The 18,599-nt window shown below is 35.9% G+C and overlaps 1 protein-coding gene across 9 annotated transcripts in view; it reads right to left on the bottom strand.

Moving 5' to 3' along the window:
* The window catches only part of LOC116163652, a 42,180-nt gene that overhangs the window by 6,140 nt on the left and 17,441 nt on the right, over positions 1-18,599 (bottom strand). For 8 of the 9 annotated variants that reach the window (XR_004143784.1, XM_031477691.1, XM_031477695.1 and 5 more), the window contains 10 exons: positions 15,243-15,630; positions 14,966-15,194; positions 14,752-14,921; positions 14,366-14,701; positions 14,054-14,317; positions 13,799-14,006; positions 13,593-13,744; positions 3,104-3,133; positions 426-638; positions 26-377 (listed from right to left, as the gene is read on the bottom strand). Coding sequence is in view for 8 of the 9 variants with exons in the window: in XM_031477691.1 (XP_031333551.1) it covers positions 26-377; positions 426-638; positions 3,104-3,133; positions 13,593-13,744; positions 13,799-14,006; positions 14,054-14,317; positions 14,366-14,701; positions 14,752-14,921; positions 14,966-15,194; positions 15,243-15,630 (2,342 nt within the window). In the remaining variant the exon portion in view is untranslated. The remainder of the gene's footprint in view (positions 1-25; positions 378-425; positions 639-3,103; positions 3,134-13,592; positions 13,745-13,798; positions 14,007-14,053; positions 14,318-14,365; positions 14,702-14,751; positions 14,922-14,965; positions 15,195-15,242; positions 15,631-18,599) is intronic. The other variant, XM_031477694.1, reaches the window with a different exon arrangement.

Below are 18,599 nucleotides of genomic sequence, written 5' to 3'. Positions count from 1 at the left end.
ATTTCCTCTCTTTATATAAGCTCACTTCGTCCTCTTTGCAGTTTAAACATATTTGGTTGTGCTGTCTTTGGTAGCCCATCATCATGTCTTTCATGCACTTCATTTTGTCCTTGTGCCATATTGGTATGTATAGCATTACCAACAGAATTTTGAGTAGGCATCATCCCATTCTCCAAAAATGGCCTAGTAGGTTCCATTTGATGTCCAGGTGCATGCGATAGGTTATCGTGAGCTACGGCGCCAGGAATGGTAGGTATAGCCTGACTGGGCGCGGAATACATATCCGCCATTTTTGGAGGCGGTTTTAATTCGGCCACAGCGCCATCACCTTCAGATTCTAAATTTATCCACCTTTTTTTCTGTTCATCCCACACAATCTAAAAGTAACTTGATTAGAGCCGAGTTTCTAAAAAAATACACCTTACCGATGGATTTTTATCATCGGGTAGTTTCATTTGATTTTTAGGTCGTAAGGAAAGCTTGTTCCATATACCGCCGAACCATCCTGTTGTCGCCGATTTATCTTGGGCTTTCTGTTTAATAGGACTTTCCTTTTTAACTTGGTGCTGCACGTTTTCTTGGTTGTCACGTTCTGCATTTTCTCTCGATTGATGTGGCATAGATATCTGTGGTATGCCCTGAATAATAAGACAAAGCGACAATTTACTATAATATGTGAACATCAAAGTGAAGTTGAACTTAAACTTTTTCGAAAAAAGAAAAAATTACGTATACGTCTAAAAACTAAGCCAAAGAAATGGCTCACTTTTTATATCAAAATGAAAATAATTGAAATTTTGGTTGTTTTGTATTTGTTGTGAATTTTACTATAATGTTAATAAATCTAGACAGTCTGCTTCAGAACGTAGTCTTTGTAATGGTTGTAGAATTTTTATCTGAAATTTGGACTTGAAGTCAATCCCATACTTACTATATTGCGCAGGCACATGATGAAATTACAGATGTGTTGTGTTGTGTATGACTTAAGTTAAATGTTTTTCCGCTTCACCAACAACAAATGTATAAAACACAAGATATTGCATTCGGTACTAGTGACAAATGATGAAACTCAATATGTTGAACATTATGATTAAGAATATGTTATGCACTTGGCACATTCCATCATATTAGTGTAGCTTCAACGATGCAGGTATTAAAAAACGCCAATTTCATTAATAGTTTGAAATTTAATGTTAACAAAATTCTGCTGTACGGCTGCCATTTTAAATGTACGTTGCCAAATGATTTAATTGTATTAACTTTAAAATATCACCAATGCAGCAAGGTGCCCAATGTAAAATTACAAGCTTAACGTCCAGTGGAGTTTTGTTTCACAATCAGGTTTATACTTTTAATTGCCTTTTGACTTTTAACATATAGATAGATATGTATCGGTTTCATGAAAATCAAATATAGTTTTAACTGAAGATAAATTTCTTTTTATGCTTGAACATTTTCTCCCATGCAGATGGCAATCCTAAAAATTATTGGTTCACTTTACGTAGAAGTTCTGCGCTGAGTTAGCTTAAGGTTATCCAACTAATTAACAATGTTTTAAATTAAACGAGATTTGTTGCTATGAAGGAAGTTGTAAACACTACATACGAACTTTTTTCGTTGTGTGTAACCAAATCGACAGACAAATAACACCAACAAGTGAACCCAATTACAAAGATTAACCATTAAACGGATGATTATCCCCACCTCGTTAACTTAAAGCAACTCCAAAGCACGCAATGAACAAGCCTAACATATTCCAGCATGTACCTGATTTATGAACACTTTGCAATATATGAACAAAATTAGATTTGAATATACTTGCAAAAATCATGCCACTAGCGCTGCCACCTACACATTCTTTAACTTATACACTAGCAGTTGCCACTGTTTCGTGTAAATTTGTTGTGGTAAACTTCGATGCAAAGTCTTAAAACCATAATTTTTGGTAACTTTATTTACTAGACATATCTCTACATAACAACATTGAAAACATACATTTCATTGTGTAAAAGCGTTTACCTATAGCACAAAAATGCAAAAATCACATTGATCAGTTTACTAATCTACGCACAAAATAACAATTTTTATAATATATCTTGGCCGAAACCATTTTTCAACAGACAACGTTAACAACATGCATTAAATAATATAATTAAATAGGCCTATCTATGTCGTACGTTTTGGGCGTACCATACTTTCGTACTTGAGGAAGCTCATTCAAAAGCAATTTATGACTATCTGATTTTATCATTTGAGCACTATAACCATCTACGTTTGCTTTGTTTTTAATAGGTTTAATACCAGTGGGTGCATCTATGGGAAACGTACCACCAAATATGAGCGGTTTAAACGTTATCGTTTTATCCGAAGAACCTTTAAACAAAGAATTTTTAATATTTGATAACATATTCTTGGTACTTTTTTTCGCCCAGGAGTCTACGGTGTTCGTTATCATATCACGTTTAGGTTTCTGCTCAAACTTTGCGAATTTAAAGCTTAAATCAAAATCTTGTGTAGATATTGAGACATTGCTGCGCGCGTCGCGATATTGCACTTGCGTATCTTGATACTTAATCAATGTTTTCGAGATTGGTTCATCGAGTGACTTATACTTTACTATTTTAGCATATTTGTCGTTAGATTTTAAATCAAAGGTATTATACTTTGTAACTTTCCCCACATTATTTAAGGAAACAACCTTTCCCTGGTCTTTGTAATTTATTAAATGGGACTTTTCTTCATTTTTATATGGAACATTTTTTTGCCTTCGCCGTACAGAACTACTTTCAAGTTCGTAATCAGAGCTGTCAACGGAAGAACTTTTACAATTCAACTTGTAAGACTTAGTAACTGAAAACTCCTCCGCACTTCTGTTTTTAAAAGGATATAATTTGTATTTCTTGATGTTTCCTTTAGACCCGCTTTCACTCGATTGAGTTTTTTCAGTAGAATGCCGCTCATTAAATAAATAGTCATTTTTACAGAAATTAGAACTAGTACTAGAAGTTAGTTTCTTTCGAAATGTAGCCTTATTAGAATACGAGTGCCCCAGAAATCCATTTATTTGCAGTGAAGGAGAAACATCAACTTTATCTTTACTTACTTCATTTGGCTGATTTTCTACTTCTTCATGCTGCGTCCAGGAAAGCAATAAAAAACATGTTAGATTTATACATTTAAAAAATTATATATAGATATTAATTGTGTAACCATGAAGTGGCAAAGCACATGGTGTCTCAAATAACCAGCACTTGGCAAAGAATTCTTATCTCCAGCAGAAGATATAATTTCGAAATTGATAAGTACACAATCCAATACAATATGAATCTAACAACTAATTCGATAAATATGACTATTAAAACCATTCCCATGAAAGGAAAGTACATAACACGATATTAGACACAAACGACTTGCATGCACACTTATAAAAGGTTCCAGCCATACAGGGTAACAAATTAAAGAATTTCAATGGGCCATACCTCTTTTTCTGTTCCAGTTAGAGGTACCAAATAATAGTAATAGTCCCAAGATCCCAGCTCCCACAGACCTTACTTATTTTCTGATGGGCAAAATGTGCATAATAGGGGAGCCGGGTGACCCAATAAGACTGTTCCTTGGCCATATCTCGAGAACCGTTCGTCATATGACTTAGAAGTAAAAAAATTATTGGGTCATGAAGAATAGCTGGAAAATATTTTCAAGTTCTAAAAATGACCACTAGAGGCCGTAACTGCTATCTTAAATTTTAAAATTGCATTTTCTTTAAATTTCGCATAATAAACTAAACATTTTTTTCACATTTTTTTTCACATTTTTAAAGAGAGTTTATCTATCATTTTCATAAAAACAAAAACTTAGTTATTTCAAAGCGTGGGGCGTGGGAGTTCTTGAACAAAAAAATCGAGGAAGGGGCGTCCTATAACACCCAAAACAATGCCAAATCAGCCTGGGCCTCACATTAGTGGGGAATATAAAATTCACCCGGAGAGTTTTTATAACTTAAGACGCACAAACCCCAAAATACACCTTTATGTGGGATCCAAAGATTGTTCTGGATTATCTAGTAAAAAGTGATAGGGACGACCGAGAGTTTATTTCAAATCGAGTTGAGACTCTTTCCGCAATAAAAATTGAAAATATCCTATTTACACTAATATTTCAGCGCTTTTGAAAACGTGCAAGCCAAATAAGAAGCACCCATGTTCTTTATTCCTCGGTTTCTTACAAATATCAAGATATGTGCGGTTACAGCGTTAAGGGAGACCTTAGATTGCACAAGGGACCTCCGCCAAGGACACGATGAGCTTTTTTTTGTCCTTAAAAAGACTCCACAAAGCCATCTCAACCCAATCGGTAGGCAGTTTTGGATTAAGGCTTTAAGGAGACAAAACCTATCTAAAGTTATTATTCTTGCTCTCTAAATAACTACCTTTCTATATACTTTGAGTGGCAGTACACATAATTGGATAATCAAACGAACTTGTAGTGAAGTTCGATAGGGATGTATATGTGTAGTGCTGACGAGAAGTATTCGCGTTCGCCTATTAAAGCCCAAATTCGACAACAATAACCCCTCTAAAGTAATGAATAAGGGATGGGGAAAAATTACTGGCAGGAGTGGCGCCAGCGCAGTAGCGATCGGTTTTTAGTTTTTCTTTTGCATAGCTAACAGTATACTACCTTTTCAAATATCATGAGTCGGCACTACAGGTCATAATCTCAATCGAAGTTCACTACAAGTTTGTTTAACTATCCAATTATTCAAGGTAATACAACGACGTCTACATATAATCGGGCGGGGGTGGAAGGAGGGACACCTTCCATGTACTGTAATGAAAGGTTTTCTCCCTCCCCTCTTTGATCCCAGGTTGGCGGAATCGGTCATAATTCGACATATACAGTATGCCCCGAGATGAAGTTCACTATATCTACAATCGATCATTTTTAGCGCATTCCTTTAAGAAATAAAAAAAATGTGCTATTGTTTGCGTTTTATTCGTCCGTCCGGACCCACTTTTGCAGTTTTGAACTACTTTTAGAGGAATGGTCGTGGATTTTTTTGCAGTAGGTGGTAGCTTATATCTTGAAAGTGTGCCAGACGGCTAAGTTTCGCTGTTTTAAAGGGGGGGCCACCCATGAATTATTTCCTGAGATGCTGTTTTTGAAAGTAAAACGTGCATAACTTTTACATACGACAACCGGTCTCAGGTTTTGCATACGCATGCCTTTAGTGGTGCCAAGTTCAACTTTTGAAAATGGGGTGGGGGGGGGAAGGTTAAACACACGTTCTACCCTTCATGGGATTCTAATGAAAGGTCTCATCGAAATAAATTGGTTTGTACAAACTATAACTTCCCCGGGCGACTCTTTTTCGAGATCAGTTGGTTACGGGGCGTGAGGGGGGGGGGAGAGTAATTAATGTTATCTTTCATGGTATTCTAATTCAAGGTCTCAACGAAAGGAACCGTTTTCTTTACCAATTACTGCGGACTTTCTGACCCCTTATCAAAAGAGGGGGCTGGAGGGGGGGCAGTGGAACTGGTTTATTCTTCATGGTACTCTAATGAAAGGTCTTAATGAACGGAATTCATTTCTACCAACCATAGTCCTCCTCCTCGACCCCTTATATCTCCAGAACGGATTGTTGGAAGAGGGAGGGTGATTGGAACGTCTGGAAGAAATATATCCATTGGTGACTTCAAAACTTTAAAAGCGAATATCTCGAAAACGGTTTGTCGAAAGTACTCTCACAGGCAAAATGAATCGAGTAGACGAGACGATTGGTAAACTCAAAGTTTTCAGTGCAAATATCTGCAGAATGGAGGATTTTGAATGTATGCCAGGCGGTCTTTAATTGTTTATGTGTAAAAAACGTCCTCCCCATACTACCCAACCATTTCCTAAGCTATTGCGGTTTTAAAAAACAGCGCTTTATCTGCCCTAGAATTGTGCACAATTTATACTTGTTGTCATTTTTCAAGAAAAATTCATTCGTTATAACAAGTCCCGCTTATACCAAAAGTCTAAATGCGCATTTACTTTTGCTTTTAAAATGCGTAATAAATTGAAAAAAATCTATTTTGCAACGATGAGTCCAAAATGTCTATATATCAAAATGAACCCCTATTTTCCTTAACTCTAGAACGACTTTACCGATTTTATTCATCTGTTTGTAAAGTTTTCTAATACAGTATAGGACGTTCTTATCAACAGAAAAACTAAGCAAATTGCGCGCGCCGCAATTGTGTATCAGCTGCATCGATTACCATTATTAGGATCATTATGACTGTCTGTTCCTCGATGTTGTGTTCCATTTGTTAGATGTATTAAACGTCGTATGTTTTTAAATATGAAAAATTGTGGGAAATGTATGTGGTGTATTTAAGTAAAAGTTGGAAAAGCATATTTTTATTATCATTTTTTTGTTCCTGATAGCCACCTGCAGCTGGTAATTAATGAAAGTTTTAAGTGTAAGTAGTTGTTGAATAATGTGTAGTAGGTATTTTTTTCAGTTTAAATTCTGTAAGCGACTTTTTGTTCTTGCCTTGGTATAGGAGCCTTTTTGCGTTTGCTTGATTCGGGAAGGTAGCTCTCAAGACATGGTGTTAAGTTTGTTTTTGTTACAGCTGGCTTCTCTTAAATGACAAAAATGATCTTAGTCCCAAAGACCGCTGTAACACCGAATTTGGTATTTTATTTGTTACTCAATAGTAAACGTTGACTAACAAGCCAAAATGCAAACGGGTAAACGTCACGTTCAAACGCTACTGACTTGTAAAAACTCACTTACCTGGTTAATAATGTAAAATATTATTTCCTATTCGCATTTGTTATTACAAATGTTTTTTGTGCTACAAGTCTGGTACGGTCATTGACAAAGTTAATGATACCCACAAAGTTGAATTCCTTATAGACAGAGATCCCGCGTAGAAAATATCTCGTCATAGGGTACAAAAGGTCTGATGTAACTAGGCAGTAGAATATCACCGTGCGATTCCAAAATCGTCCGTCTGCCGGCCCGCGGCGGTCAACTTAGCGTGGGGGCGAATTTTGAAAACTGTTCCAAATCACATAATACCTCGTCACTGGTATACGTATGATTTTTTGCAATCTGATTCAGAAATGTGCACCCAATTCATAGTTGCAGCGGCAGACGATTTATCTGAGCAACTAAGCTATAATTCGAGCGTGTACCTTATGACGAGGTATTTAACAATTTTTGAATATTTTTAAACGCGTCTGCTCGGGAAAGTTGCCCAGATAAATCTTCTGCTGCTGCAACTATGAATTGGGTGCACATTTCTGAATCAGATTGCAAAAAATCATACGTATACCAGTGACGAGGTATTATGTGATTTGGAACAGTTTTCAAAATTCGACCCCGCGCTAAGTTGACCGCCGCCGGCCGGCAGACGGGCGGTTTTGGTATCGCACGGTGACATTCTACTGCCTAGTTACATCAAACCTTAAGTTTTACAATTTCTAATAGTCGCAGCCAACCTGTATGTAAAGTTAATAAGTTTTAAGTTTTCACCTTAGGCCGAGTAACTTCAGCGCATTTTTGATGAATTGATTCTAGAAACGTCATATAACGGTCTATTTACGTGTCCAAAGGAAAATAAGGCATAAATATTCTTATACATAAGAAACATATGATTTTTGCAATATATGATAGGCTTGTCTTTACTAGAAGCATCTCCAATAAGAAAGTTGAAATTACGCAGTGCAAATTAACCGTCAAGATTTTTCTTGTTTAAGGTGTCTGAGCTATAAGCTACCAAATACAAAAAGAACGAACTAAATATCTTCAAAACTGTCGTTTGTATATTTTTGAACTTATCAAACAACGATCTTTATAAAATAGTGACGAAGTTGGTGAAATTTGCATACCTGGCGTACCTGAGTAACTCTAGAGCCCCCTCGCCAAGCGTAGCGAGACTCATTTGATGGGTGGTATAAGACAGTGTTCTGCAAAGTGGTGTGCCGTGGTGAAAGAGAAAGAGTATTCTTCGCAAAACTTATCGTACCATGACATTAAATAGTTATTTACCCAAAATCCTCCTGGAGCCTTCATTTTCATGCCTACATTCTGTCAGGAAATTTGAGTTTCCATGACAGAGGCAGAGCAGACTACGTTTCCTACCGCTTCTCATTTTACTGGCTACATCTTATAATTACGTCACTACTTTTACGCTCTTTACGGAGTAGTCAGCCATTTTTAGTAGCGCTACACATGTCAAACTACCTGGTAGCGTATCGGTAACTGTTGTGTCTTATGAACGAGCCTCTATAATGACTCCTGTCATCACTGACAGATTGACAGTAATCAAAAGTTCTATATAAAAATTGAAATTTTATGTTAAAATACGATTTCGGGTAAAATTTAATACAAAACTCATCAGTAAAATGGCATTACTTGGCTCAGAAATTAAAATACTCTGCTCCATTGGGGCGTCGTACTTCAATATTTCCTCGCCAGTAATGTGTCATTTACATAAAAGTCAGGAAAATGGCACATTACTAGCGAGTGTGGCCAGTAAAGTGACAAGCGGCCAGGAAACGTAGTATGCTCTGCCTAAGAACCTAAGTCATGGGGTGCGTTCACCAGAACCAACTGTTTGCAAACCGTTTGCGCTTTTTATATAAGCATATTTACTGAACGCATTGCTAAATGTCAATCTGTTTGCAAGCAGTCGCCATTTTTTTAATCATAATTCAAACTCGCTGAAAATCACAAACATGTTGATCGGGCATGCGCATTTGTCATAAGCGCGCAATTTGCCTGGAAACCACACGTCAAATTTAATTTGAGTGAATTTTGAGAAAACCGTTTTGTATTCTTTTTGTACCTTTCAATAAGAATATGGCAACCTTTCTACAGTTTAAATACATCCTGCTATACGAGATGAATTAAATTGTCCTATAGAAAATCAAGATTGGAGTATTAAATGCATATTCACTGGATCCTTGAGTAAATATTTTTTATCCATAAATTGTACCTGCTTTATGAGAAGTTTTTATTTTCAGATTGTTACATTTAGGTAATAAATTTAATAAACTCACCACATAAGTATAGTCATTTTAAGGAAAGAGTTAAGATTTGTATAGGTGAAAAACGTATAGTTATAGCACAGATATACGACGTATATCTGTGCAGTTATAGTGTTGCAAGGCAGGGTTTGATGGCCAGCAATCTACTAGGAGACGAGCAAATCGTTCGCGCCGTTTTGGAGCCTTCATAAACCGCATATGAAGGGGTCAGTACAAGTCCAAATGAAATCGAGAGCACTCAGCCAGTATCAGTTATAGGTTATAGAGATACTTGTGTTAATTATTAGTATACGAATAATGTACCCTAATTAGATTCGAAGAGAAGTATATTATGTTATCAAAAATCTCTAAACCTTCCCCATATAGTTTTATTCGTTGAAGTTTTTAAAGTTAAAAGCGACTATAGTTTCGGCGTACTGCCATCATCAGGCGATGTGAAAGTTAACAGGAAAATGGTAAATTACAAACGTTGAAGACGGAAATGATCATTTCGAGACATGCCGTCTGCATGATCTCGAATTTAAACTTTACTTAAATAATTTAAATATGTATTCATCTCAATAGTTTCAATACTTTTATAAGTTTATTTTTCCCCCCGTTCTTTTGAAATGTGTTAATCCAACTTTAATGTAATAATTCAACCCTCCGGTTGGTTGTCTTTGTTAAAATGTTGATGCATCTCCAAATAGTTTCTATTTAGTACCGTAAGCGCCATCTGTTTTGTTACATGAAAATAATTTATGTTTTACACGTTTATGTACTCTATGGTACTGTACTTCTTGACAATAAATAAAATGGATACCTTCGTGTCTTTTATAATCCCTTTTAAGGGGACAATGTAAAAGGTTTTAATAGTCTTAACAAGGCTTGATAATAATTCGTCTTGAAACTTAGGACAACCTTTCCGTTTTAACCACCCTTCAGGTTTTTTCACTTGGCTTCGGCCAGTTAATAATTAAAAAACAACATGTTCGTCTTATTCGTCTTCAACGTTTGTAATTTACCGTTTTCCTGTTAACTTTCACATCGCCTGATGATGGCAGTACGCCGAAACTATAGTCGCTGTTATTTTTAAAAACTTCAACGAATACTATATGGGGAAGGTTTAGAGATTTTTGATAACATAATATATTTCAACCCCCATTTCGAGGAACGATGGATCCAACTCAAAAAAAAAAAAAAAAATTCGAAGAGAAGTTTGGTGTGGAACGATTTCACTACAAAGTTATTACTCGCCGAGTATTTCAAATTTGACATTCGTCAAAGGGAGGCTGAAGTAATACTGTTAAAATATCTTCTTTTTTTGTCTGGCAACTTTGTTGTGGGCAGTGTACGTTAGCAGTTTCTTGCGTTTTTACGGATTAACAGCACCATTTATTGATAGGAAAAAGCTCTATCAAATGACACAAAAAGTAAAAATGACTTCCATAAGAACAAACAAAGCTGATGATGGTTAACCGGAGACGAAACGTCAGACTAAAAATTTAAAACTAGCATCTTGTATATGGAAAAAAGTGGTCACAATTATGTGCCGTTTATTTTGAAATATCTTTTTAAATAACTTAGGTAACAAATAAAAACGATTTTGTAAAATGTCATTTTTTTTCTGGATATCTCCGAAAGTAGTCGGAATTTTTTCAGTTTCAAAACGCATTTTGTTAAGTATCAAACTACTCAACTTTGCCAACTTCTATTTCTTACAGTTCCCGAGATCCCCATGGTGGCCCTCGAATTTGAATAAGCCTGCATACATGGAATGCTCCCTTCTTCATTCATAATTAAATTATTCGATTTACCTCTTACAACTTACAACAAGCGCATTGTGTGCAATGTGCAATTTTCCAATTTTTGGTCGTGATGTATATGTACTAGTAATTTACTCCAATTTCGCGCATAAACCTATATGCCGATGGTTTAAACAAATATGCATGCCTTACAAAATTACAAACATGTTTGTGATTTTCAGCGAGTTTAAATTGCGATTCAAAAAATGGCGTCCGCTTGCAAACAGTTTAACAACTAGCAACGCGTTCAGTAAACGTACTTATCTAAAAAGCGCAAACGGTTTGCAAACAGATGGTTCTGGCAAACGCACCCTATCGTTCACCTGCGCCTAAACAGTTTGTGTTTGCAGACGTAATCAAAGCGCAAACACGTTTGGCTCTGGTGAACGCACCCATGGAAACTAAAATTTCCTGACAGAAAGTATTATAGCATGGTACAATAAGACAAGGTATGCCTATGCGTGACGTCATTGGGATAACTGGGCTCTACCGTTCAATAAAAGGCGCTTTCTTTCGACTGCTTAGCAATCATGATTTCAAAATCGTGATTCGTAGGATCACGTTTTACGAAAGAACGCGCGAATTTAAATCAAAGTATGGTTAAGTTTACGTAGTACACATTTGCATTCGAATCAAGTAACTTTTTGGATTATGAAAATAATTTAAATACAAGTGGAAGTACTTGCACAATTATGCCCCTCTTCAGTTACAAATATTGAATGGAACATTTGAGCAAAAATATCCTTGCATTTATAGGTTAGGAATTCGTGATCATAAAACTTTTATGTTCAGTTTGTTCACGATTTTAGTAAGATCACACTTCGAAAGAACGTGATTTGACAATCCAAACGCGTTTGGATCACCGAAAGAAAGCACCTTAGGTAATGGAGTTTGTGTAGTCCTATTAGTTAATAAAAGTGTATCCCCTTTACGGATGCGATAAGATTTGTTCAATCCATGTCAACTGCGTCAAGTTTCTCACATTAAACTTACAAAGTATCAATTATTGCATATTATCAATACAAATATTTAAAGTTACAATAAAATATATAGGTAAGTAAAAAAAGTAAAAATTATATTAGCGTTTTCAAATAAGGACGAGACCTCTAGCGGCAATAAAAAAAACTTAAAAGGCTGATTAAATTTCTGAAATAAGTTTAAGTGGTACGTTTAGCTTCTCTGTTGCCTGATATTTATTTCTAAATGCATTCCGAGATGCATTCAGTATGATTACTCAACCAACAATAAAGAGTTCATCTTGATCTGTTGTCACACAAGATTTCCAAGGATTTAAAATGTGTCCAGTGCAATATGTTGCAACTATAATTACAATTATAAATCGAGTTTCAAAAAGCATCTCTTAATGCACAAAAGTTCCAAGGATTTAAAGTGGGTCCAGTGTGACTATGCAACTAATAAATACAGTTTAAAAAAGCATATGTTAATACACACAAGAATTCCAGGTTTGTACAATGTGCATTGTGTGATTTTACAATCAATTAAAAATCCAGTTTCAAAATCCACTTTTTGTTGAAGCAGAAAACTTACAGAGATGCAAAACGAGACATGAAATGTGCCTATAGTATAATTATGCACTTGTGCACACATGAATAGAAAATGCGCGTAGCCAATGTAATTTTGTAACCAATATAAAGAAACACTTTGGAGCACATCTATTACACATGACACTTCCGAGGATTGCCACCAAAGTTATTTTATGTAAATAACTATTCCGTTGCAGTACAATGAAAACACAAAAGAAAGAACGTGTAAGCACGATCGCTTAAGAAATGAAAGCAGCCCTGTCAACAATTACCCCAAATTTGGATAATACAAAGTCATGTTTCAAATTAAATACCTTTTGTACTTTAAAATTAATTGCAAGTTTCTAAACTGATTCAATTGATTTGAATTTTTTTTATGGTGTACCTATGAGATTTCCCAATTTCGAAGGTGTATCTTGAGCATAAAAAGTTTGCGGAACACTTGTAAAAGACTAACTTGGCAGAATTACAGATTTTATCATTTATATACAGATTGCCTGTCACTGGCTCTTAGACTATAATTGTAACCTATCAAAGTGAGGTGAAAAGTTTAGATATTTATGTATTTGTTCGATTGTAATTTATGTCATCACACTAGAAAAAAAATAAGCTCAGAAATGGATGTGGTTTGAAACCAAGCGACCTAACTTGCCATTGTATAACTCAGATTAAGACCCAACTGTCGACTTTCTGCATAAGTAGTGTTGAGGTTAGAACACATATATGAATGTGACCATTCCAACAATTCCAAATTAAATAATATCGAAAGAAGAAAATTGTTAAAACTTATATTTTTTTATATTTTCTTGGGCTATGGATTTTGACTTTACGTCATCATCAGGCCTTAGCTTCAATTGAGTGAAATATAAACTTAAGGATTCACTCAATTGACGCTAAGGCCTCATGATGACGTAAAGTCAAAATCGATAGCCCAAAGAAAGTATAAAAAGATATGTTTTAACAACTTTCGTCTTTCGATATTATTTAATCTACATAAACTTATACATGGAGCAAAACATCCAACAATTCCAAATTAGTTACATTTTAAGTTAATACACTGTGATTTCAACATCTACAACTCGTGCAGCTTGATTTTCATAACACCACACTTTTAAGAAATATTGAGATTAGTTCGAACAATGGTATCACCCAAACGACAGTTTTTGAGATAGATGGGTTAATTCCCTCAAAATATGTGAGCAACCCGTCTTACCTGTGCTGGAGCACTATTCCAAAAACTATTTGATTGCAAATCAGTAGGAAACTGCTGTTGTGTATTCGAATCCAGTCCATGGTCTGTAGTCTCAGGTAATTGATTATGAGTCCAATAAGAATGTTGATCGGGATACAACTCTGAAGTATAACCTAACACATACACACTTGAAATTGTACACTTGGACATCAGTGTGAAGCACTCACCTTCTGTACCTACAGATTGTGATTGTTGATACACTGCATTGTTTTGTTGATCATACTGCCCTGATTGCCACTGTTGTTGTTGTTGATACTGCTCCTCTGCATATTGCTGCGGCCACGACTGGTCATAAGCAGATTGATGAATTTGATTTTGATCAGTACCTGCCATTAGTTCAGAATTTTCGACAGTATCCAGTGGTGCAGAATGAATCTAACAAACAAAGAATAAAAATCTAAGTGTACCAATATCTCGCTCACATTGATGTTTTTCTCAAAAGCCTTCAAATCTCTTAGCCAAGTTGTATCTGGACGGTTGTCACATTCTGTATCCCCCTCAAGCGCATCTTCAACGATATCACAATATTTCAGTCTATCACCTAACGTGCAAACTTGGTGTATAAGCGTAGGTTGCGCGAGACCTGGGTTCTGTGTAACTGCCACTGCGATTTTTTCCAGATATGCCAAAGATTTGTCTAGCAGTCCCCTGTCAGCCAATCTTGTGGCAAGAAGATATTTGTAAGGCTAAAAATAAAATTCTTGTATTTTATGCGTAAATAACCGAATATCTACCAAAAATTCTGGTATGACAAAATTGTTGTCATTTAGGCTGCATGCATACTCATAGACTTCAGTCATGAAAATGGCTTCATTAATTGCAAATTCCATAAACGGTTTATTATGGTTCGATCCCAACAGCACCAGCTTGGGCGATTCTGTACCGTACCTACTAAATTCGACTTGCGCCATAAGATATGAAAACTGAGCAGCGTAAAGGCTGTTTCTGGCAAACAAGGTATCACCTAATGTCATAATGGCTTTTCTGTCAAGTTCCGGTCTTTGCGTCGTATTTGAAAGAATCATTGCCAGATGTGGCCTCCAATCTCCCCATTTTTCGTCCGAAACACACTAAAAACACAGGCGTTAGATACGATGTCACTTCTATACATGTAACGTACTGTAACGGAAGCAGGAATTTTTCCAGATAATAGCTGGTAAAGTGTTTGTAAAGGATCATTCATAGTTAAACCATTAGCAAAACGTGTCATTACATTTGCATATGTCCGTTTATCCAATTTACTGGCTAAAAATAGGGCATGTCCCCATAGTCCATGTTTCATAGACCACTCTGAAACAAACACTCACTAACTGCCTTTTTATTCCAAAATCTACCTAATGCTTCTTTCTCGGAACCATAAATCAGAAGTTCCCTAAACTTATTTGTAACAACTTCCTCTTTTAAGATAGAAGCGGAGCTGCCAGTTAAATCAGTGTGAAGATTAGGTTCAGAGAGCGCTCTTTCTACTACTTCACTGCTATTAGAGGTGATTGAACCTTTTCGACTGTATTCCTGCTTCTTATCTTTCATTAATAGTTCCGCTATATCCGTTCCAACAACCATCTGCAAACAGATACAAGGTTTTTCGACCAATGAAAAATTCGAACTTACCCCGTTTTGCCTTAACAATAGGATCAACAGCTCCCACATTAATATGTAAGAATCCACATCTCCAATATCACGACTATATATGGCGCTTCTTATTTTATTTTCGCAGTATTCTATAATCGTCTTTTTATGAGTAACCCCTTTTATCAACGGTCCAGGGAACTCGACTAGCTCTTTATACTCGTCATCATTAACTAAAAGCTCTTTTAAATTATTAACTTCCACGACGGCGGGCTGGCCATCCAGCGGATAATGCGGAAAAATCTTTACAAGTCGTCCGGATGATATCGATGCTTTAACATGTGCTGTTGCAAATTTAGCGGGAGTCAATCTTTGAGATGCCCCAGTTGTGTCTTCCAAGTAAAGTGAGGAATCAGTCTGATCAAACGGCCTAGTATTAAAATCAGTAAGTAAGTTTTATATTACTTGATTACTTTGCATCTGTAACCATCAATTTTATGCTATTACTACTTGCACATTCAAGATTACATCGCACACACATATTTAAATTACATAACGAAATAACCTATTATCTACTCTTTTGAATTAGCACGATTTGGTTTAATTTAAATTGGGCCCAGTCTCGTTTGAACTTTGCTTAAAGCAGAACCTACTATAACTATCAGCCGTCGCCTGCGAGTACGCTAATGTCACCAAAGTAGCCGGTTACTTTCAATAGAGTTACATGGGTGCGATTATAAAATTATTTGTTAATTCATGATTTGGGTATAATTCGAAATTGTCATCTTCCATAAATGCAGCATCATCTTTTACACAGTTACAATGATTAATATGCATAATGAGTTATTTTATGAAATGTGTTTTGTTTGCAAGAAGATTCTTTGTGAAGAGGTGTTACGTATAGGTACAACCAAAGGGTAGGTACTCTACTCTTTGGTACAACTACAATGTCTAATATTAAAATATTAAAATGGGAAAATAAATAACTGAATGCTTGTATGTTTATATCCGCACGCATATAACTTGATAGAAATTAACCGGCTCCTTTGGTGACGTCAGCAATCGCAGACGACGGCTTGTAGTTATAGTAGGCTATGCTTAAAGTCAATGCATAAACAATTGTATTGAGTGTTTCTTTTTTATTTAACATTTGTAGGTAATTGATGAACTTATCTTTAACATTTGTTTTCAGAGGAAACTCCATATTTAAACAAAACATTTGGATCAATACACTTTACCAATTAAAAAAAAAACCATTTGTGTGTGCATTTCAAAAATCAATCCAGAGTTAATTTTAGCAATTGCAAGTAATCATTAACATAACTGTTGGATTTTTAAGAATACGAAAATTAGTTTTTTTTTTTTAAAATGATTCACAGGGTGTCAATTTCAGTTGGGCTTATTGCATTGTTATCGCAAAAAATTAGCAAATGTATCTTCTATTGTTCACATATGTACTTTTCTACAACATTTTTTTTCTTGGAACTGTGATGAAACTGTACTTCAAAATGTGCTGAGACGAATAGAGTTTTATCGCATATAATATTCCAAGAACAAACAAAAGAAATGTAATCTAATGGGTACAGCTACTTAGCTACTTTTAGAAAAACTGATTAATTTGAAAGTCACATACTGATTTTGTGACTGTAAAACGAGTTTGGTTTGGTAACTGTGCAATTTGTAGAATGGCATACCCCTTCTCCTTACTCCAACCACAGTATATTGACTCTTGATAATTCGAAACTTTCAAAAATTCGAAATGAAAGCTCGGCCCTTGTGAATCTCTTCCTCTTTCGAAGTTTTTTAATGCATTTAAGTAAATTGAACAAAAACGATATTCAGAAATACCATGAATTGCACAAAATTGAATATTCATCACAAATTTATGTTGAGCAATTATAGGCCAGTCAAAATCGACAATAAATCAACAAAACACGATGTATCTCTGATTTTTTTAGTATGTTGTTTGGAGCCATTAGAGTAGTGTATACTCAAGTTTGCAACCCTCTAAAAGTTGTGGAAAAAGTGTAGTATACGAAAAACCACGAAATTTTCGGACTTTTTGCAGTGTTTGCGTTATATTTCCTTAACTAGACATTTTTCGACGAAAGTCACTATATACGTTTTTGAAGAGTATTAAATGTATAACAATTTGCGCCTAACCCGAGCTCTGTAGGTCAATTAGTTACCGAATTACGGCACTTTGAAGATAGTCATTTTTTTCCAAAAAGTGAACATTTGAGTTTTACACCTTCTTTAGATAGAAATTGCGGCTAAACTATTGATCCTACGAGTAGAACTTATAAAATAGAAGTTGTAGATAATTTAATTAGCTTTAAGTTAAGCGTAAAGTGGGGTCTGCAGGCCTCGTAGTTCTCTCTAAATCTCAAAAAAACCGATATAAGGTAAAATCGCATTTATCCAGAAATGTTCCAATAAAGCTTTTTATTTTTTTGTTTTTTGGTGTGGCAAAGAAAAATTTGGCATGCAATCATTAAAAAAACGGTGAGGTGTATTTTAATATAAACATAAGTCAGAAAAATTGTAGTAGGTATATAACCAATAAATCAAAGATAGATCAAAATCGTCTCCTTCTTTTGAATGGCTCTAGGCTGTCACTTTCGGTGCACTCTTTAACAGGCAGGTCCTCTACTATTGGTGGATTGTCGTCGCGGTCCTTTATAGGTAGGGAGTCCAGTATTGCTGGATCGTCAGGGTTGTCTCCGATGATGATAAGAGCAGCGTTCTGGCACGTTTCCCCCGCGCAGGTAGCAAACATCACAAAGCATTTGAGACCTGCTTTCAGGCAAATGCAGCCACCTCTGCATCCCTTTTTGCATTTGCAAGACAGGAGCTCTGGGGGGGGGGGGTTGCCGTCTGGTAATGGGAATGAGTCCAGCCGAGTTCAATTCCCAACCCCATTCGGTGGCCTGAGCATTGTCCTGGAGACCACGTTTTACACTGATGGCAACTAGTGACTGGATACCACGTTTTTGAACAACTATCAGTCCTCAAGTGGATATCGACATATAAAACAAGAGCCGGGAGGCACTGGCATTGTTGGAACCTATTCACAACACGATACTTGGAACACAAACGTACAAATTGAAACACGAGTTACTCACAACAAAGGAACAAATACTGTGAGCTCAGGAAGAAACTAAGAAAGCTGGGGAACGAGAGAGGGTTTCATATACGATACGAAATATGGCATTAACAATTTATCATGACGTCTGAAAATCTGTAAATACTTTAGCGCGCGCGGTGTTAATAATTTATGACAACTTCGCGACAACTATACTAACAATAACATAAGGATCATCTTTATGAGCCAAAAACATGCTCGCCAATAGGGCGGCGGACTTTGAATTACATTGAAAGCTGTTTATTACTCAGTTA

The sequence above is a fragment of the Photinus pyralis genome, unplaced genomic scaffold (assembly GCF_008802855.1).
Source record: "Photinus pyralis isolate 1611_PpyrPB1 unplaced genomic scaffold, Ppyr1.3 Ppyr1.4_LG2, whole genome shotgun sequence".
In the NCBI taxonomy this organism is placed as follows: domain Eukaryota; kingdom Metazoa; phylum Arthropoda; class Insecta; order Coleoptera; family Lampyridae; genus Photinus; species Photinus pyralis.
Note: the sequence above shows the minus strand (reverse complement) of the source record. Positions and strands in the feature narration are given on the sequence as shown.